This window comes from Leucopleurus acutus, assembly GCF_964270905.1.
Source record: "Leucopleurus acutus genome assembly, chromosome: 1".
In the NCBI taxonomy this organism is placed as follows: Eukaryota; Metazoa; Chordata; class Mammalia; order Artiodactyla; family Delphinidae; genus Leucopleurus; species Leucopleurus acutus.
The window spans coordinates 167,892,043-167,912,520 of record NC_139142.1 but is presented as its reverse complement, the minus strand read 5'-3'; the positions used below and the strand labels follow the sequence as shown (position 1 = coordinate 167,912,520).

At 50.7% G+C, this 20,478-nt stretch overlaps 2 protein-coding genes across 2 annotated transcripts in view; one reads left to right on the top strand and one right to left on the bottom strand.

Annotated features, from left to right (window-relative positions):
* The window catches only part of HOMER2 (homer scaffold protein 2), a 94,087-nt gene that overhangs the window by 11,483 nt on the left and 62,126 nt on the right, over positions 1-20,478 (top strand).
* LOC309961769 (small ribosomal subunit protein eS27-like) lies at positions 9,316-9,889 on the bottom strand. The gene has a single exon (XM_082839267.1). The coding sequence runs from the start codon at positions 9,606-9,608 to the stop codon at positions 9,453-9,455; it is 156 nt and encodes a 51-aa protein (XP_082695393.1). The 5' UTR covers positions 9,609-9,889; the 3' UTR covers positions 9,316-9,452.

Below are 20,478 nucleotides of genomic sequence, written 5' to 3'. Positions count from 1 at the left end.
AATAAAATAGAAAAATATATGTAAGACACCTTGCTGGAGGTGAGAGGTAGAAAGCTTAAACGTCTTTCCTATAGAGTCGCTAAGTTAGGACACAAATTAAACTATTATTTAATGAGAACTTAGTGGGTTGGAGTTACCATGCAGAGTGTGTCTATATAATATCTCATTTAATTCTCACAACAACCCTCACTTTCATAGTTGGAGACACTGGACTTGAGAAATCAGTAATCTGTTCAAGCTCCTAGCCAGGAAGTGGCAGAGTTGGAAACCAAGTTCAAGCCTGTTTGAGAAGCAGAATCCATGTTCTTGAGATGCACTTTCTGGAGGCCAGAGACGCCCTGAGAGTCAGGTGGGAGGTGGACACACGGCTCTTGATTGTTGGAATGAGAGAAAGGGAGAGGCAGAGTTGCCAGCAGTTCGGATATTTCTAGACGGTATGGCTGAGTGGTACGGTATGAGTGGTACGGTATGATGGTGGTACCATTAACCAAGATTGGGAACACAAGAGGAGGTGCAGTTTTGGGAAGGGAATTGATGAGGGTTTAGTCTGGGGTGATTCTGGTAAATTTCCACTTGTGGTGTGTCATATGGAGTGGCCTCTGTCAGTAGAAATTCAGCCCTAGCACTTAGCAATGCACTTAGCAATTAGGATAGAATCAGAGGTACAGATTTGAGAGCCATCACCTCTGAGATGGATTTGATCAGCCAAGGAGAAAGTGGGTCAAGAAGGTGAAGATGGAACTCTGGGAAAGGATGACAGTTGAAGAGAAGGAAAAGAAGCCAGTGGGTGAGTCTTAGAGGTGATGACATTGGAGGAAGGCTGGAGGAGAGAGGTGTCGCGGAAGCCAGGGAAGAGGAGGCTGAAAAGGGAGGTGTACTCAACAGGAGTGAAGACCTCAGAAAGCTGGGTGGGGACCCAAGGTGCATGCTGCTAAATACCACTGTGAGGGTGGGAGTGTTAGGGCACTGATGGATTTTAATAGCAGCTTCAGCCAAGTGTGAAGGCATAAATCCATCTGCAGTGATTTAAGGAGTGAGCATGTGGTAGGGGAATAGAGAAGTCTGGCTGAAGATGAAGGTGAGTTTGAGGATGAGTCAGGGTAGAAGGAAGGCTGATTTTTATTTCATAATTGAGCATGTTGCAAGTCTGAGGGGGAAGGGAAAGGAGGAGGTTGAAGGCATTAGAGAAAGATGAGAGGCAGTGAGGTTGGAGGCAGGCGGGAACTAGAACAAGAGCTTTCGGCTGGGAGGGTCATCCTTAGAGAGCAGGCAAGGTACAGGTATGGAGGCATTTTGAGGCTGTAGTGGAAAGGGGAACGAGGGAGCTGGGTCGACTGGCTTTTTTTTTTTTTAATTTTATTTATTTTTGGCTGTGTTGGGTCTTCGTTGCTGCACGTGGGCTTTCTCTAGTTGCGGCGTGCGGGCTTCTCATTGTGGTGGCTTCTCTTGTTGCGGAGCATGGGCTCTAGGCATGCGGGCTTCAGTAGTTGTGGCATGTGGGCTCAGTAGTTGCAGCACACAGGCCCTAGAGCATGCGGGCCTCAGTAGTTGCGACACATGGGCTCAGTAGCTGTGGCGCACAGGCTTAGTTGCTCCGCGGCATGTGGGATCTTCCCGGACCAGGGCTCAAACCCATGTCCCCTGCCTTGGCAGGCGGATTCTTAACCACTGTGCCACCAGAGAAGTCCCAACTGGCTTTTCCTTCTCAGTGTGAGCTAAGGAATTGATCTGAGAACCAGGCGGTAGTTTGGGAACAGAGGAAATGGTTTGGTACAGCTGGTTGTTGGGGGTGGGGCAGGGAGTTAGCTGGGGCAAATACAGATTTGTGAGCAACCTGAGGGACTAGTTGGAGATTCAGGAATGTGAGTTTGCAACGGTGCCAGTTGCCACAGCTAGACTACTTGCCAACATCCAAGCGACCTGGGGGCAGGAGCAGAGGCAAGCAGTCCCAGACCCAGATGATGGGCAGTCAGAGACGGCCACCCTGGTTGGATTCCAGGTGCTTTGCTCTCCGCAGCTGTCGGGGGTGCTGCATAGGAGGAGGAGAGAGCCTGCTTCATCCCCATCGGTCCCCTTTTTGCTTTCGCTTCTCTGAGTAGCCAGTCACTGTTCTGTTGTTAATAATTCTTCCAGACCTTTTCTAAAAAATGCATTAAAGTTCTTGCCAGCATGACCTCTTTGAGTAATGAGATCTGTAAGTTTATTAACCTCTGTGAGAAGTGGATTTCCTTGCTCCAGGGGAGCAGATAATCTCTTGGAGGGAATGAACATTAATGTGGTGACCCGCAGGGTCAGCTCGACACCTGAGGGCAGAGGCAGGGTGGGGAGGGCTTATCTGTGCCCTCTCCCCCACCATCTGATGTAGGGTGTGTCCCATGGAAGATGGACTGAGTGCTTCTGCACAGCGCTGTCTCCTTGACCTCACTCTGAGTCTTGCAGTGGCCCAAAGCTGAGGTGGTAAGAAAAACCAGACCGTAACAAAACCTCATTTCTTTTGATGAGTCTGATTCTCTAAGTATGAGAAGGGGAAGGGAGGGCATGGGAGCACTGAGTCTTACGCAGACAAGAATATCTAGACTGTGGGTCAATTCACAGGGCGCCCAGCTAAGTAGCAATGATTCATGACTTCATCTTCTTTAGTTCGGCGTTTGCAGCCTGCTCTAACCTAGCCTGACCTACCCGTCTTCTGTGTACCTGAATACTTGGCCCATGCCCCTCTATACTGTTTATCACATAAAACATTTGATTATAAGACAATGGGTTTTTTTGTTTGTTTGTGGCATGCTTTGTTTTGTTTTGTGGCATGCGGGATCTTAGTTCCCTGACCAGGGAATCGCACCTGCGCCCCCTGCATTGGAAGCACAGAGTCTTAACTACTGGACCGCCAGGGAAGTCCCTATACTACAATGTTATATCAACATAATCTCATAATCTGCTTCCCCCCAATCCTTGCGAACCGGACCAGCTCAGTCCAATAGAAATATGAAGGCCACATATGTAATGTTACATGTTCTATGGTCCATTTAAAAAAAAGCAAAAGAAACAGGTGAAATAAATTTTAATGTGTTTTAAACAAATACATCCAAAATAGTATCATTTTAACATTTAATGATTTAAATCAGACATGGTTCCTCTTATTCCCATGGAATTTACATTCTAGTGAGGGAGACAGATTCCGCCTGTCTCTGCCCACTCCCAGCCCTCGCCTCCCCCCAACAACCACAACAAAACCTCTTAAAAGCATCCACAAATAAAGTAACTGCAAGTCATGCTCAGTGCCATGAGAGAGAAGCAAGGGCTGAGACTGACTTTAGAATGTATGTTTATGAGCTGCCTCTGAAGAGGTGACATTTAAGCTGCTACATCACGTGAAGAACAGGAGCAGCCCATTCTAGGTGGAGGAGCAGGTGTAAAGACCCAGCGTGGGAAGGAGCTGCCCAGAATGTTTGAGAAATTGAAATCAGACCTGTGGGGCTGGCTGGCAGCAGTGAGTGGAGGGTGCCCAGTCTGAGGTTGGAGAGAAGTAGGAAGGAATGAAGGTGGACGGGACCTCATAGGCTGTGGCATGGACTATGGTGTTTTTTTGTTTGTTTGTTTGTTTTTGCTGTACGCGGGCTTCTCACTGTTGTGGCCTCTCCTGTTGCGGAGCACAGGCTCCCGACGCGCAGGCTCAGCAGCCGTGGCTCACGGGCCCCCCCCCCCCCCCCCCCCCCCGCGGCATGTGGGATCTTCCCGGACCAGGTCACGAACCCGCATCCCCTGCATCGGCAGGTGGACTCTCAACCACTGCACCACCAGGGAAGCCCTGGACTATGGTTTTTATTTGAGATGTCGTGAGATTGGATAAGACTGAAGGTTTTTTTAAAAAATTTATTTTTGGCCGCGCTGCGTGGCATGTGGGATCTTAGTTCCCTGATCAGGAATCGAATCTGCACCCCCTGTATTGGAAGCACGGAATCACAACCACCTTACCGCCAGGGAAGTCCAAGACTGAAGGGTTTTAACAGACCTGCGACACGGCCCTTCCTAATTTTTAAGAAGACTTTTCTGGTGCTCTGTGGAGAATGGAATGAAGAGGATGAGCCCTGAGCAAGAAGAAGTGATCGGGTTCCTGGGTTCCAGTTCAAAGAGGATGCTGGCTGAGCCTAAGGTTGCAGAGGGGAGGGAGTGAAGTGGGCAGATTCCACAGATGGTTTGGAGAACTTTCAGAGGGATTGGATATGGGCTCAGGTTAAGGGAGAGGGAGGAAATAAAGAGGACCCATTTGGTTTGGGGGTTAAGCAAATAGCAGGTGTAGGGAGGCCTACAGGAGGAGCAGGTTAGGTGTGGAGTGGGTGAGTCAAGGTCAAGTAACTGCATCATGTTGAGCCAGAGGTTGTGAGTGGAGCTGGGCAGAAGGCAGTGGATTGTATGCAGCTTGGGCTCAGCGGAGGTCAGACTGGAGGTAGATTGCGTGAGGTCACGATGGATCGGGAGGGTAGGCAGAGGGGGAGAGGGCTCAGGAACACCCACTGTCGAGGAGCCAGTAGAAGAGGAGGAGCCAGCAAGGAAGACAGAGGAGGAACGCCCGGGGAGGGAGGAGGAACTGGGGCCGTGCCTCCAGGAGGAGGGCTTGGGCATCAGTGTCAAGCGCTGCTGAGAAGTGGCCTGGGACTGGGTGCCATGGTGGCCGCTGGTGGCCCTGACCTCAAACCAGTCAGCGACGAGGTGGGGCCGGACACCAGGTGGGCTGGAAGTTGAATGGGAGGCTGGAACAGGGGTTGCGTAGGGGATGCGTGGACCACTTTTTCAAGAAGTTGACTGTTTAGGGAGCAGAGGAATGAGACAACATGAGAGGCTGTGGGTAAAGGGGGAAGGTATTTAAGATAGGAAACTCCAGCATGCACAGATGCTGGCAGGAATGCTGCCCAAGAGAAGCGAGGTGACGGAGGAGCCCAGACCTTGAGAAGATGACAGGCATGGGGCTCAGGGCATCAGGGGAAGAATTGTCCCTTGGAGTGGGGAGAGGGAGGCACCCTCTCCTGGAAAGGAGGGAAGGAGGCCACAGTGGGAGCAGATAGAGGCAGGTCTGGGTGGGGTGGAAGATGCATGAGTTCCAGTCCAAGCCTCCTGTTTTCTCCATGATGTTTGAGACAAGGTCATCAGCTCACAGAAAGGCTGGAGGGGCTTCCCTGGTGGCGCAGTGGCTAAGAATCCGCCTGCCAATGCAGGGGATGTGGGTTTGAGCCCTGGTCTGGGAAGATCCCACCTGCCACGGAACAACTAAGCCCGTGCGCCACAGCTACTGAGCCTGCACTCTAGAGCCCACGCCACAACTACTGAAGCCCGCACGCCTAGAGCCCGTGCTCTGCAACAAGAGAAGCCACTGCAATGAGTAGCCCCTGCTCACCACAACTAGAGAAAGCCCGCGCGCAGCAACGAAGACCCAACGCAGCCAAAAATAAATAAATAAATAAACAAATTAATTAATTAATTGAAGAAAAAGGGTGGAGGACTGGGTGTGGGAAGTTTGAGAAGAAGAAAAGGGTGTGAAATTGGGAGCAGGTGGTAAGCCTCCCAGAGAAACCCAGGCTTTGTGGGCCATTGCAGAGTGACAGTTTGAGGTCCGAGAACATGCCTTTAAAGTGAAACATGTCCACCCAATTTTGTGATGTTGCCCGGTTGCTTGGGTGTGGGCATGGGAAGCGGATGGCAGGACGCATCAGGCTGAGAGGCAGGGTATTCCCACGGGGTTGGGAACAGTGATAGCCCGTGGGAAGGGTAGGGGCCATTCAGGGAAGGAAGGGAAGTCACTGAAGGGCATGGGGAAGAAGGCATTGGACTGGCGGAGGTCAAGGGGCTGAGTCCAGGGTGCTGGGGGCTATCCGTGTGGTGACAGGAGGTGGCTGGAAGAAGCAGCTGGGCTCGGAGCTGAAGCCCCTGATCAATGACCGGATCAATGACCGGAAACACCTGGAGGCTGGTGAGGGTGGGGAGGGGAGGCAGGTGGCTGGAATGGCCTCGCCTTCAAGCGCTCAGAGAGAGCCACGTGCTGGGGGGGCCACAAGGACACCAGTCGCCCGTCTCCCCTTGTGTTCTGCTTTTGTAGGAGGCGAGAGGAGCAGACTGGCTGTGCGTGGTGTGCGGAGTGCTATCCTCAGGGACCAGCCTAGTGTCAGTTAAGGCATGAAGGTGAAGGGAATATTCTGGCTGGACAGCTGGTGCCCGCTGATTTCAAGGACTTCAGTGAGGCCACAGAGGATTTGAGAGTGTAGGGGGGAGCGAAGGACTGGCTCCGATTTGGGGATGAACAGAGCAGGGAGGACCGAGAGCCTGGATGATGCTGGGTGACTCAGAGGGTGTGGCCTCCTGGCTCTCCCCGAGGTAAAGGGGTGGGAAGTGGGGCACATCTTCCCGAGCATGTGAAAGACTTGGGGATTTTGAGTTGATGGTGAGTTCCACGTGAGTCCGCTCAGGTGGTGTGGTTGTCTCGAAGGCTGGCTAAAACTTTGAAGACCTCAGTCGAAGTATGAAAATAGCTATAATAGAGGCGATGGGTGTGCTTCACTCTGCATCTAGAATGTTGTATTTGGTTCTGGGTGTCAGAGTTCATCCAATTTAGAAGGGAGAGCAGAGCAGGAGGGGTCTGGACACATGTTTCCTGAGGATGATTTGAAGGAAGTTTTCTTAAAATGAAGTCCCTGTATGCAGTGCAGGGGTCTGTGAACACCCCTCCCCACAAACTGTATGAGCATTGTGTATGTGCATGTGCTTTTCTAGGGAAGATGGCCATAGTTTTTTGTGGTTTTTTGCCATAGTTTTTTTTTTTTTTTTTTGGTACACAGGCCTCTCACTGTTGTGGCCTCTCCTGTTATAGAGCACAGGCTCCGGACGCGCAGGCTCAGCGGCCATGGCTCACGGGCCCAGCCGCTCCGCGGCATGTGGGATCTTCCCGGACCGGGGCACGAACCCGTGTCCCCTGCATCGACAGGCGGACTCTCAACCACTGCGCCACCAGGGAAGCCCTGCCATAGTTATTTTATCAGATATTCAAAGGGGTCCTTGACTCAAAAAGAGATTAGAACCACTTGTTTAAAGGATTTGGGCATGTTCAGCTTAGAAAGGGGAGAACGTGGGCCAAGAGGTAGGGGGAGGAGAGAGCTGTTTCCATGTAGGTGAGCACTGACATTTGGAGGAGGGGGATTTGCTCTTGTGGACACGTCTGGGGGAACTCCGGCCAGTGGGAGGGAGACACAGGCAGCCGGGTGGGTGTCTGAGGGAGCCTGAGGGCACCTGTTACAGGTTGGGTATATACACAGGGCAGGGACAGAAGGAGGTGGCCTGCGATGGCTGCAAAAGCTTTGTCCAAACCTTCCTGTTCTGAGGAGCACACAGCTCTGGGCATTGCCAGGTTTTCCTGTCCTCAGGAAGACCGTGTTGTGGGCTGAGCTTCGCTGGGAGAGATGAACCCCCTGCACATGCTCAGGTGTGCGGCTCTGGGGTGCAGAGGCCCCCTGGAAACGTGCCTGCCTTTTTGGAGACAGTGCATTAACTGTCCTTTTAGGGAGTGGGCCCTCCACCCATCCTGGGGCCTCAGGTGACCCCTCTGAGGTGTGGGGACGTGTTCCTTGGGCATTGCCATGGGGTGTGCCTAGCCCCTCCCCATGTCTTATCCGGGGCTGTGAGCCCACCTTTGTGGGCCCTCAGATGCCCACCTAGATGGCCTGTGGCATCTCTTCCAGGATGTGGAGTTGGGTGAGACAAACACTGAGTTGGACCTGGGGTTGAGCAGCGCTTCCTGTCTTAGGGGGGCCCTGTACCTCCCTGCAACCAGCGTGTTCCCAAGCAATAGTTGGGCTCCTACCTGACTTTGGCACCAACAGAATCTGATCCGCTAAATTTGAAAGTGACTCCCATGGGACAAAACTGATGATTAATCGAGTTTGGCCTTTGTCAGGGCTTCCTCCCTGTTTTTTCTTCTCTGTTTTTTTTTTTTTTTTTTTTTTTTTGCTGTACGCGGGCCTCTCACTGTTGTGGCCTCTCCCATTGCGGAGCACAGGCTCCGGACGCGCAGGCTTAGCGGCCATGGCTCACGGGCCTAGCCGCTCTGCGGCATGTGGGATCTTCCCGGACCGGGGCACGAACCCGTATCCCCTGCATCAGCAGGCGGACTCTCAATCACTGCGCCACCAGGGAATCCCTGTTTTTTTTTTTTAAAGCAGGCATGTTTCACCAAGGATGGAATATTCTGGAAAATTGGAATTGGAATCCCATAACCTGATTGAAAGCCATATCCCTTACTTCAGGGGAGGGAGCTAAAAAAAACCCACTCCTTGGCTTCTCCCGTGAATTTTAAATATTCTGAAAGCTTTGCCCACAAAGGAAACAATGCCTCATTCCTTACATAATTAAGTAGAGTACACCAAGCATGGCTGTGTGGCCCAGGCCTGGTCATACTGTACCTCTGGGAGCCTCTCAGGGGGAGAGCTTGGCTGGGTGCCCAAGGAGGTTCTCCTCATAGAGAAAGGGATGCAGCTTCAAACAGCTGCCTTGCAAGCACCCGGCGAAATTGGCACAGCCCTGGAAATGTCACGAAAGCGGATGAAGGTGTCATGTGATATAATGCAAGTTTTCCCCTGAGAGGCTGCATCCATCAGCTGTTTGTATCAGCCCCGTGAATTCTTAGTTGGTCTTATTTGTCCCTTCACTGCCACGTGACTGCACACGTGAGATGACCGTGTCCTCGGGCCACATCTGCATCCTCCCAAGCACTGTAGTGTTGGCACTGGTTTCTATATGTACTTGGTGGAGATTTCTGGAGACTCTGCAGGGAAGAGAAGGCTACTTTATCTTCTGGCGGATGACCCTCCCCTCAGGAGCCATGGTGGCATCTCAGAACTGGCCGATTATTTCCCAGCTTTCTTCCTGTTCTGTAATTACACAGGTTCTTTATCTGTGAGGCCACAGAATGGTCCGCTGGACAGACATAGGTCATGCCAGATGGTCATTGTGGTGTCTTACTTGGATTCTGTAGACGATTGAGTTCTGCCAGGAGGAAGGGAAGTAATATTTGTTGATTATCTATAGGCATTATTTCATTTAAGCTTCATGTTTTATGGATAAGGAAATGAGTTCAGAGAGGTTAAGTTACTTGTTTAACGTCACACAGCCAGGACTCTGAGTGGGCTGGTGGTTATATACGTTGTATTACTCTGAGACTTTTACAGTTCCATGACAAAAACAATCTTTGTTTCAAAAGTACCACTTGAGGTTTAAAAGAAAAGAGATGTGTTTAAGGAAGCTCTGTGAGCACACCTTCCAAAGGGCAGGGGTAATAAACAGGTATTTAGTCTGATGTGAACCCATGGCTGTTCATGCAGCTGAGTTTTCTTTTTCTTTCCTTCCTTTTTTTTTTTTTAATCCAAAATGTGTTTATTGGGGTGGTTTCCCATTCATCTTGATTCAGGGTGCTTTTAGTGCTGCCTCTGTCTGAAGGAGCATCCTCCTGTAAGCCTTGCTTTTCCTCCTGTAGGCTGGCAGAGGACAGTAGAGCAGCCAACGCACAAAACTGTTTGTGCACGGCTAAAGACGGTGGCGATTTTATAGCATCCTGGGCATTTCACATCCATGAAATAGGAATTGGGGCTCTGCACCAGGTGCTTCTTCTTGTGTTTCCTCTTCTCCTCCTCTGGAGAGGGATGAAGGAGATCCTTTGCAAGAGGTGTGTTCTCGTGGGGATGTCATCACCACCGGAATGCAGCTGAGTTTTCTACAGATTTTGCCCTGAATCTACCGAACCCATTCCTTTTCTCATCCTTCTCTCTTCCAGTGTCTCCCTGGTCCTTTTTCTCAGATTTCAGTCGAGGTTCTCAGAATGACTTAATTCTTCAGTCTTCTTGAGTTGTATGTTGCAATCACATCTATTAAGACAATGTTCAGATCACGTAGTAGGCATCTGAGTCCCCAGTAAGTAAACCTGTTAGGCTGGGTCTATGTCGGATGAGTTATGTCGACATTAATCTTGACACAGAGCAGGGTGGTAAGCTCGCCAAAGCCCACATTGCTCTCACCTGCTTTTTGGCTGTGACTCAGGATCTCGCCCACACTTGCCAGGGGTTCAAGCTTTAGCTGATTGCCTGCATTGTTTGTCTGAAAGATGCACGAGAACTTTTTTTCCCCCGAGTGTCCTGGCAGCTTTGCTGTAGCTGGGCCTCTCCTGGCTGTAATAGAAGGAGCTGCCTGTCAGGAACCGGAGCTGGAAGGTGCTTGAGGGATGTGATTTTCAGGACTGGTTTCCCTGTCAGCACTTTATCTCCACAAATGGGAGTGCTTTTCAAGCCCCTTCATCCTAGGTGAGAGTTCAGACTAAGTCTGAAGTAGTGACATTTGGTTCTGTTTGTGCATCTTACAAAAACTGTTTGGTTTCTTTGTATGTTTTTTTCCTAGAGCAAATCCCTTACCCACGAATGGCTAAACTAACCTAGTGAGTCATGAGTGCAGCTTGAAGGGGAAGTCACAGACTGAAATTATGATCTGAAACCTAGATAGGATCTCGTTAAGTGTCTTTTGCTGGGAGGAAGTTCATGGTTGAGCGTCTTCTAGGTAATCTGTTTTTAGAATGAACTTTTTCAGGTAGCCTCTGAACCTCTTCTTGGTAACAGGTAAAACGAATTTCCCCCACATCCATGGGATCAAATATTTGCATGGCAGCAGCAGGAAGCACTGTTTATGCTCAGATCTCCGTGCCTATGGGCTTCTGATGCTTCATGCTTGGGTTTATCAGAAGCAGCAGCTTTATCTAGGTCACCTGTATCCAGGTGGCAGCCAGTGGGAACAGAGCTGCATGCAAGCAGTCTGGGTGGAAGTTACCCTTGCGAGCAGCGGGTTTAGCCCAGCAATGCAGTTCTTAAATATGAACTTTGCTCCTCCGTTCCCTCAGTTACGTAGTATTTACTGAGTACTTCCAGGGGTGACCTAGATGGATTTGACCTCTGTCCTTGTAGAGCTTACAGTATAGCAGGGGAGATGGAGGTTGAATAATTACAAAAGTAAAAGTCATTCATTCAACAAGTGTTTGTTGAGTATCTCGTATACCAGGTGCTGCACGTGGTGAACCAGACAAGAATCCCTGCCTTTGTGACACTTACATTTGAACGAGACACACGATAAACCAAACTGTAACAAAGAAGTAAATTTTATGGCATATTAGAGGTGACAAATGCCATGAGCAGTAGAGCAGGTAAAGGTGACTGGGAGTAGGAACCGGGCACGGTGGGTGACTGGGTGCCAGTTGCAGAGGGGGGGACGCATGGAATGAAGATTATAGACGGGTTTGGAGTTATTGATAAATGACAGGTTTTGACAGGGAGTTGGAGAGGCTGAGGGGGGTTCAAGCAGTTAGGAGGTCAGTTGGAAGGATCATGTATGTGTGGGTCGAAATGACTGAGAATCGGGAGAGAGAGGGCCTGTGATCCTGATATCATCCAGAAACGAGGGGGAGTGACACGGGGTTGGTGGTTGACAGCAGCAATGAGGGGTAGAGGATGACAGAGTCTGATGACAAGAGATTGAAGACCTGGGACTCTGAGGGAGGAAAGAAGAGGTAGAGAGGAGCCTGGTCATCCAGCTGTGCTCTGCAGGAGAGGTACAGGGTGTCGTGAGGGCAGATGGTAGGGATGTCTGGCCTGGAAGGGAGAGGCTGGGGAAGGCTTCTGTGATAATTTATAATAAATATATATTTGATCTTCGTCTTGTTCCTGGCACAGAGCTCCTCAAACCCTTGGAATTTCCTGTGAAGAGAGCCTTAAAGGTGTCTTGTTATGTTAATGAGGTGACTGGGAAAGCACCTGAGGATGGGGGACCCAACCACATGATTAGAGGGTTGGAACTTTCAGCCACGCTCCCCCACCTCTGGGGAGGGGAGAGGGACTGGAGGTTGAATCGATCGCCAGTGATGTCATCAGTCATGCCTCTGTAACGAAACCTCCATAAAAACCCGAAAGGGCAGGGTTCAGGGAGCTTCCAGGTTCGTGAACACGTGGGCATTTGGGGCGAGTGGCGCTCAGAGAGAGCAGGGATGTGCTGAGTCCTTTTTCTGTACCTTGCTCTATGTGTCTCTTCCATCTGGCTGTTCCCGAGTTATATCCTTTCAGAATAAACCAGTGATCTAGTGAGTAAAATGTTTCTCTGAATTCTGTGAACTGCTCTAGCAAATGAATCAAACTGTTGAGACCTTGAATCTGTCGCCAGCTGGTGAGAAGTACAGGTGGTAACTGGACTTGTGATTGACATACGAAGTGGGGGCGGGAGGGGGTCTTGTGGGACTGGACCTGTAACCTGTGGGATCTGACCCTCTCCGCGGGTGGATGGTGTCAGAATTGAGTTGGATTGTAGGACACCCAGCTGGTGTCTCAGACAGTTGCTTGGTGGTGTGGGGGGAAACCCACACATTGAAATTGGGTGTCGGGACTTCCCTGGAGTGGTTAAGACTTCGCCTTGCAGTGCCGAGAATGTGGGTTCCATCCCTGGTTGGGGAGCTAAGATCCCACATGCCGCGTGGCCAAAAAACCAAAACATAAAAAAAAAAAAGAAGTGTTGTAACAAATTCAATAAGGACTTTAAAAACGGTCCACATAAAAAAAAAAAAAAGAAATTGAGTGCAGAATCTTAGCTTCCCAGAGGAAGTGCTGTTTGAGAGGGTGGTGGGTGGGTAGATGTGGTCCAGAAAGGTCAATAGGGAGCACGAACTCTGGAATGGTCAGGAGGAGGCCTGCCTCACAGATCAGGGGTGAGTGTGGACAGGAGCTGGAGAGACAAGGGGGTTTCCCGAGTTAGTTGTTCAGTGCTGCAGTGGGAAGAGACCTGTTTGGGTGACTGGTGGCTGCATAGAGACCCAGGTGGGCCAGATGGACATTGTCTGTGGCCACCCAGGAGGCCAGCTGTTGAAGCACCAGGTGGGCCAGCTGCTGCCTGCTGCCCCATCTTACTGCCTGGTGGGTGGTTCATCAACATGGTCCAGACAGGCCCCAGGGGCACCTTTAGGAGTTGTGAGCCCTTGGCCAGGAACCTGAAGGTTTGGGGGACTCAGGAGGTATTTTCTGGGTTTTCTCCTGACTGTGGAGACTTTGGGAAGGACTGTGGGGTTGCTGCTGGTGAGCAGGATTTGGATTTCTGGATCATTCCTTAAGGCCTGGGATGACAGCCTTGGTAAGAGATGGATAAGGATGAACCTGTTTGCCCAGAGACCCACTGAGGTCCTCAGGAGGGCTTCACCATGTGAACGTGGTGGCAGGGGAGGCAGCCTGGGGAGGAGGGTCAGGGAACACAGGTGTGGGGCCTCCTGGAACAAGTGGGAAGGGAGGCTGAGGGGTGTGTTGGGTTTAGGTGACCCAGGTGACTCCCGCCTGACAACTTTGTGTGCCCTTGGGTGCATTACTTAATCTTTTCCCCCTGTTTTCCTCTGTAAAATGAAGACACAGACACTGATTCTCAAGGTTGTTGGGAAAATGAGGTGAGCTATGTATGTCAGTGCCCAGCACGATGCCAGACACCGACAGGTGATCAGTACATGCCAGGACCTCTAGGAAATACCTTTTCCGAGGTACTGCCGAGATCTGGTGAGTGGATCTCAGCATTGCTCTAGGACGTGGAAAGGCATTTCCTATTTCAAAACCAGATGCCTTGGGAGAGGCACACGAATTGCGCTGCAAATGTGAGTGTGCGTGGAAACCCGTGAATCTGAGGATGGAAGCTTGATGCAGAGCACTTGGAGGAGGTAAAAAGGAAGTGGGGAGAAGTCTACACACAGGCCATCTGGGCCTTTGGAGGGGACGGGCAGTGTGTCCTTGGTATATGGGAAGGAGCACGGGCTGTTCTGGGCACACGTAGGCCCCAACTGTCTGGACACCTGCTAGCTGCCTGGGTCTGCTAAAAGTCGAGTGTCAGACCTTTTCCAAAAGGGAGAAAAACCTGTGGAAGATCCAGTATGATAAATAGCCCCCATCTGATTCATCCTAACCAGAGCACAGTGTGATAGGAAAACATGTCATTCTTCTAATATTCACTTATTTCTGTCTACTGAAGACCTACCAATGCTGCGTACATTTCCTTCCAAACCTAACGAAGTATAAATGGAGCTTGACTGACTGTTTGCTCGGACCCTTTTGTTCTCTCTCTGCACCCTTCTGTCTCACCCCCTTGTTTTTTTTGTTTTGTTTTTGGGCTGTGCCACGCGGCTCACAGGATCTTAGTTCCCCAACCAGGATGGACCCTGGGCCAGGGCAGTGGGAGTGCCGAATATTAACCCCTGGACTGCCAGGGAATTCTCTCACCACTTTGTTAAGACATGTCTTCTGGGTGCCAGGCTCTGGCTGTGACATGGCACATAAAACGTAGTCCTGGCCCTTAAGCTCACCCCAGTAGAGCTGTGCTTTCAGGCCAGGCAGAGTGCATCGGGAAAGGTCATTTGTGCAGCACCTGGGGTAAAGGGAGGAGTTGCTGGTGGAAGCCGTAAGCTGGGCCTCCAGCTGTCCTGTTGCAGCCTGGAGCTGAGAGGGTCAGTATATCTCTGCATGCCCCTGTGTGTGTCTGTGTGCATGCACGTGTGTACGTGTGCTCGTGTGTATGTGTGCCTGGAAGGAAAACATTACCTAGCAGTTCTGCTGTAGAGAGGGGTTCCCACTGCTTCCAAACAAAGGTCTGCTTGTTTGCCCTGTGGAATTTCACAGGGGTCACACCAGCCAGCGACTAGTCCCTCTGGGCCCTCTGTGACTTGGGTTCACTCAAAGCTCTGGCCACAACTTCAAACACTTCCTCTATCAAGGTGCTGCAGGGGCTCTGGAAATGAAGACCTGATTCCTGCCCAAGGGGGCTTACAGTCCAATTTGGGGGGTACAGCACACCTATAGCTACCCAAAGACAAGTCAGAATAATATGAGGGCCACAGAGGAGACACAGAAAGCTGGGCTCCAGAGAGAGAATCCAGTCTGGTGGTGGACCCAGGCGCCCCTGATGGAAGAGGTGACCAAACTGCACTTTGTCTTGAAAGATGGTAGGATCCTGACCAGTGGGGGTGGGCTAAGCGGGGGGTGGCCGTGAACAAGGGGGCATTCCAGGGGGAAGGCACAGCTCCTCTGAAGGCACAGGTATGGGTGAGAGGAACTTGCTGTTTTGTTAATCCTGTACGTTGGTGCAGGGGTTGATAGGGAAGAGGAGACAAAGGCTGGGTGAGGTCTTGGATTTGGGCTCCGGGGCTGGGGCTGGGGACTGCCTTCACAGCCCTTGTATGAATAGCTAGACAGAGCAGACGCCCGTGGTTGGTCTGAATGGGGTGCAGTTGACGCTCTGTAGTACAAGGGAATCCAGCACAAAAAGGCTCCCTTTACTCGTGTATCGCTCGTTTGAGGTCCACAAGGGCTGACTTTCTATTGAACGTGGCCTGTCTCAGCTCCTGCGGGGTCAGCATACACCTGGTGCCATGCGGTTCTGCGGAGCCTCGGGCACGAATTATTTTTGTGCTCCTTCAAATGCCCGTGTTTATTTTTAAACTTGAGCCTTGGTGAGGCAGGGATGTGTCATGCAGGCTTCGCTTTTGAGTGAAAAGGTTCTCTTGGGCTGATGGAACCTGCAAAAGATGTTCCCCATTTAACACTGTCCCTTCTCTTCATTTCATGTCCCAGTGCCTGTATTCCGGCCTTATAGGGAAGGCCACAGAAGTAATTTGCTATTTAAAAAAAAATCCTGGAAAGAGGAAACCTGCATGCAGTCTGCCAGTCTCATAACTCGCACTGGCAGATCTGTGTCAGGAGGTGCTCAGACAAGGAGGGTCTGTGTGCGTCGGAGGTGGGTGGGAGGTGACAAGCTGGGATGTGAACCCGAAACCTGCCGTCCCCACTCCCACTTCCCACCAATGGGAGCCCACGGACAAGGGGCTTAGAATAGAATGTCTGTTATCTTTGCGGCATATGCAAGTTATAACTGAAAAGGTAATGAGATTAACTTAGAGTCCAAGACGAAGGATTCAGCGCATGTGCCTCTGTCTACCCTTCCTCTCCAGAACCCATTAAAATGATAATAAAGAGATTATTAAAAGTATAATCCTATGACAGCAAAGTGAATGGGAGGGGATTAGCAGCAGCTGAGAGATTGCAACAAATTTCTGGACGATAGAAAGCAGGTGGAGGTATGGCCACATCAGAAATGTAGCAGAGAAGCCCCAGAGCCCAGTGGGCCCGAGTGGAGCGGGCCAGTCTGCCCTGCCCAAGAACCCCAGAGAGCCTCTCAACTAAGCCTGCAGGTCCATCCCAGGACAGAAATGAGACGTGGTGCTGAAAGCTGGGACTTTAATGGAAGGTCTCAGGGGAAAATGAGGACAGGTGAACTTCGGTGGCAGAGGCAAGGCTGGGGTTGTGGGTGCTGGCCTTCTAGAACAAAGCCTTCCTTCGTCCGGCGTGGATCTGGGGTCAATGGATGGTGTTTGAAGCCATGGTACCTACTCAGTTAGATTAGCTGGGGAGGGAACGAGGAGTGCTCTCACGCTGAGGAATCAGAGAGAGGAAGAGGCAGCAAAATAAACGTCTAATCAGGTAACATGGATGAAAGACAATCAATAGTAAAGCCAGGCCTTCAAGACACTGAGGGAAAATAAGTTTTTAACCATTGGAAAAAATTTTTATATCCTGCAGAGTAGACTGAAAAATGTCCTCTATAAATATCAGGCCCTAATCTCTGGAACCTGTAAGTGTTACCTTATAAGGTAAAAAAAGGGTCTGTGGATGTGATTAAGGGGAGGATCTTGAGATGAGGAGATTATGGTGGATTATCCTGGTGGGCCCTGATGCAATCACACGTGTCCCTATGAGGGAGAGACCTAAGGAGATTTTACTATACACAGATACAGAAGAGAGATGGGGACATGAAGACCTCAGCAGAGAGAGATTTGAAGATGGAGGGAGAGGTCAAGGAATGCAACCCTAGAAGCTAGAAAAGGCCAGGAGTCGGATTCTCCCCTCAAGCCTTTGGAGGGAGCTTGACCTTCCTGACACCGTGGTTTTAGCCCAGTGAAACTGATTTCGGACTTCTGGCTTCCACACTGTGAGAGAATAATCCTGTTGTTTTAAGCCACCCGGTTGGTGGTCATTTGTAGCCCTGGGAAGCAAATACACCTAGCCAAATTCATCCAGTGTCGGGGGGAGAGTGGAGGCAGTTACAGGTATGCAAGGACTTAAACGTTTACTTCCCACTCATTCTGAGGGTCTGCACCAGCCAAACAAGGGTGAAGCCTATGAAGGAGGCAGTTGGGGGCAGAAAGAGAATTGGTAGCTTCTGGGAGCCTGAAGAAAAGAACTTCCAGACAGACGGCTGTGAGTGGGCCTCAGAAGCACCCGGTCCAAATTAGAACTGGAAGTCGTCAGCTCCAAGAATAATATCTCCAGGACAGAGACTGGAATGGATTCCAGGAAGTGTTCAGAATGAACAAGAAGCTGGAAGACCACAAGGGTTCTAGGAAGATGGGCTGTGTTTCTTTTCTCAATAGGGAAAAGAAGGCGATAGAAAAATGCCACAAAAAAGAAAAATGACCGCAAGCCTGTTGTGATCCAAATGTGAAACACCCTAAGATACCACCACCACCTGCTTTGAACAGTGGGGAGAGAGCTGGAGAGGAGACGCTTCTCTTTGACCTGGATGCTGGGAACTTTTCCCTTTGAGGAGCACTTGGCTCTTGACGTTGGAACTGTACAGAAGGAACTAGAATTCCTGGCACATTTCTTGGCTCTGCAGAGAACAATATTTATATAGTCATAATAATGTTCTCTTTTTAAATGGTGATCTAGTGCTCTACTGTGGTAATGTATTAACTGAACTCTTCCTGGACATTCCATTTAATTCCTGGTTGACTCTTTGATTTTTTTTGTTGTTGTTGTAACTAATGCTGGAGTCTGAGGTCAGTTTGACCCATGAAACCTCTCAGTGGGGAGAGTTGAAGAACTGAATTGTTAGGCTAGTCATGTGTAATCATGCACCTGAGGCGCCCCAGGTGGAAGAGTGATGGCGGGATTCTGGACGGAGGTGGTTTCGTGGCCCACCTAGACTGTCCCCATTACTGGGCCTTAGTCCTCCTGGATCCTTTCCTGGTGAGCAGCCTGGTGCTGCTTCCCGGAGCAGTGGCCTGTGGGCAGAAGGGGGTGTTGGGTGGGGCAGGCACGCGGCCTTACAGGTGGTGCAAACGGGAGAAACCTGAGCTTGTTTAGATGCCAACAGAAAGGATCCAGAAACAGAGAGAGGCTGTGGTTGTAAGCGAGGCCAGAGTTGCCCAATCTTCTTAACGTCATGGACACACGGAAAATATTTGTACAGCTCATGGGTAAACGGACGAGACTGCTCATGGTCAGAAGTGACCAGCCCGGGCACTCCAGTCGTCCCCGGCTCTGCTGTGCACCCGAGGGTTGAGGAGATCCCCTTGTCAACAAGCTCCTTCCTCCCAACGCCATGACATCTTTGTACAAATGAGAAAAAAGCCACTTCTTTCTCAAGACACCTTCCAGACGCCTGCTTTCTGCCAGGCAGTTGACAGAGTCAGTGTGCAGAGCTTTTATGAGCCACACCGCCATGGATGGATGCCCTCCGAGTTCTGTGCCGTGCAGACTCATGGCTCAGCACACCTGTGGCCCATTTGAGGACGCTGCTAGGAAGAAGGTTAAGGGCCTGAGCTGCAGGGGAGCGGACAGAGGCCAGAGATGTTCCTGCTGTGTGCTGGCATGAGACTCCTCAGGATTCTGCCGTGCTGACAGAGCCGAAGGTGGGAGCACCTGAAATAGGGCTGCAGGGAGGTGAGGTGTGGGTGCCACGTTCAGGAGAGACACCTGGGCTGTAGGCAGACATCTCGGCATCATCACGAGGAGATGGTTCTTGAAGCTGTGGAAGTGAGCGTCTGGAAAAGCTCCATGGAGAAGAACTTGGGAACAAGCAAGTAAGCCCCTGTGGATCACCCAGCACCCCTGCTAAGGTGGGGCCTGATATTCAAGTAGAACATGGAAATGAGCCCCCAGTGGGAGGGGAATCTGAGCACTGTGATGTCCTGTCCCATGGCTTTTGGGCACTGTCCCAACCAGATCGAGGATCCCTGGCAAAGACCTCTGACTGCCGTACCTGAGCCCTCAGGTCTGCACCCTTAGGTGCTGGCTTTCTTCACCCAGTACTCACTCGGTGTCACTGCCAGTATGTGCTGTCTGGGACAGCATCTCCTTCATCTCTCTGTCCCTAGGGCCAAGTGTTAGATTTTTGAAGGACTTTTAGGAGTGTAGATAGAGGTCTGGGCCTGGATGCTTGGAGGATGCAGGGCTCCAGTAGCCCTGCCTGTTCTTGGCCCCGGGTGTCCTTGGGAATCCACTGCCTGGGTGTTCTCCACAACTCTTGACTCTGAGCTGCTCCATGGAGTGTAGGATCCAGTCCTGTAGAGCTCTGGCCTCGCCAGCTGTCCCAGGGACGCTCTCCGGAACTGAAGGAGGCCTGCTTTGGGGCCCCCACACCTGAACTCTTGGGCCAGATGAGCTGTTTACACATTTGCCCTTGACATTGTGGGTAATAATAGAAAGGAATTTTTGCTTCGTTGGGCACATCCGATATAATTTCCACATTACATCGAAGACAAATCATTTAGTTCAGCAAATAGTTTGGACCAACTGTGTGCATGGGACTGCAGCAAATAAAAGGCTGGAGAGAGGTGCATTGTTTCTGCATGTCAGAGTAAACTCACGGTGGCTCTAGAACAAGGGATTTATTTTTATTTACTAGGCTTCCTTCTCTTAAGACATACAGTGTTTCAGCCTCATAATGTTAACCGCTAAACATGTCACTTCCGCCTTACGTGCTGCTGGGACTTGTTGCTGTCCCCACGGGGGCAGGTCCTCTCTGCTTGTGCCTTCCCGTGTGTCTTTGGCGTCATGTGCAATGTCCTTGGGTGCAAAGGAAATGGCTGTCCAGCAGTTCCCACCCAGGGGCCTGGGAGGGTAGGAACCAGTGTCCAGGCTATTTTATTATTTCCCCAAGACAAAGGGCAGTTGTTCTGCTTTAGGCTGCTTGGGCAGGTAACTAACGTACCTTCCTTTTTGGCTGGAATCCTATCAGTTCTTGAGGCCACCTTGGTGAAATCCTGCTGATTAGAAAGCTATTTGGGAGTTATACATGACTTCAGTCATAAAGAAGTGAGAAAAATTATTCTTTCATAAATACTGCCTGGAAGGTCAACATCTTTCAATCAGTGGGGTCCACAGGGAAGATACGAATAATGAATGGCCACTTCTCGGTCAGTAGGTTGGAAACCAGTGGATTAACTGTGAGTCAGAAACAAGCCCAAACAACCACTGAAAACGAGGGTTCTGGCTCTTTCCAGGGCAGTCCGTGGCTTGGAGATATCCAGCCCAGCTCCTGGGCACTTAGAAGGCACCTTGGGTCTCAGTTCTGTTGGTGCCAAGTCCCTCTCCAGCTTCTGTCATTTCTGTT

What these genes read in the sequence shown, in the direction of transcription:
- LOC309961769 (XM_082839267.1), bottom strand. Translation starts at nt 9,608, where the DNA reads ATGGATGTGAAATGCCCAGGATGCTATAAAATCGCCACCGTCTTTAGC.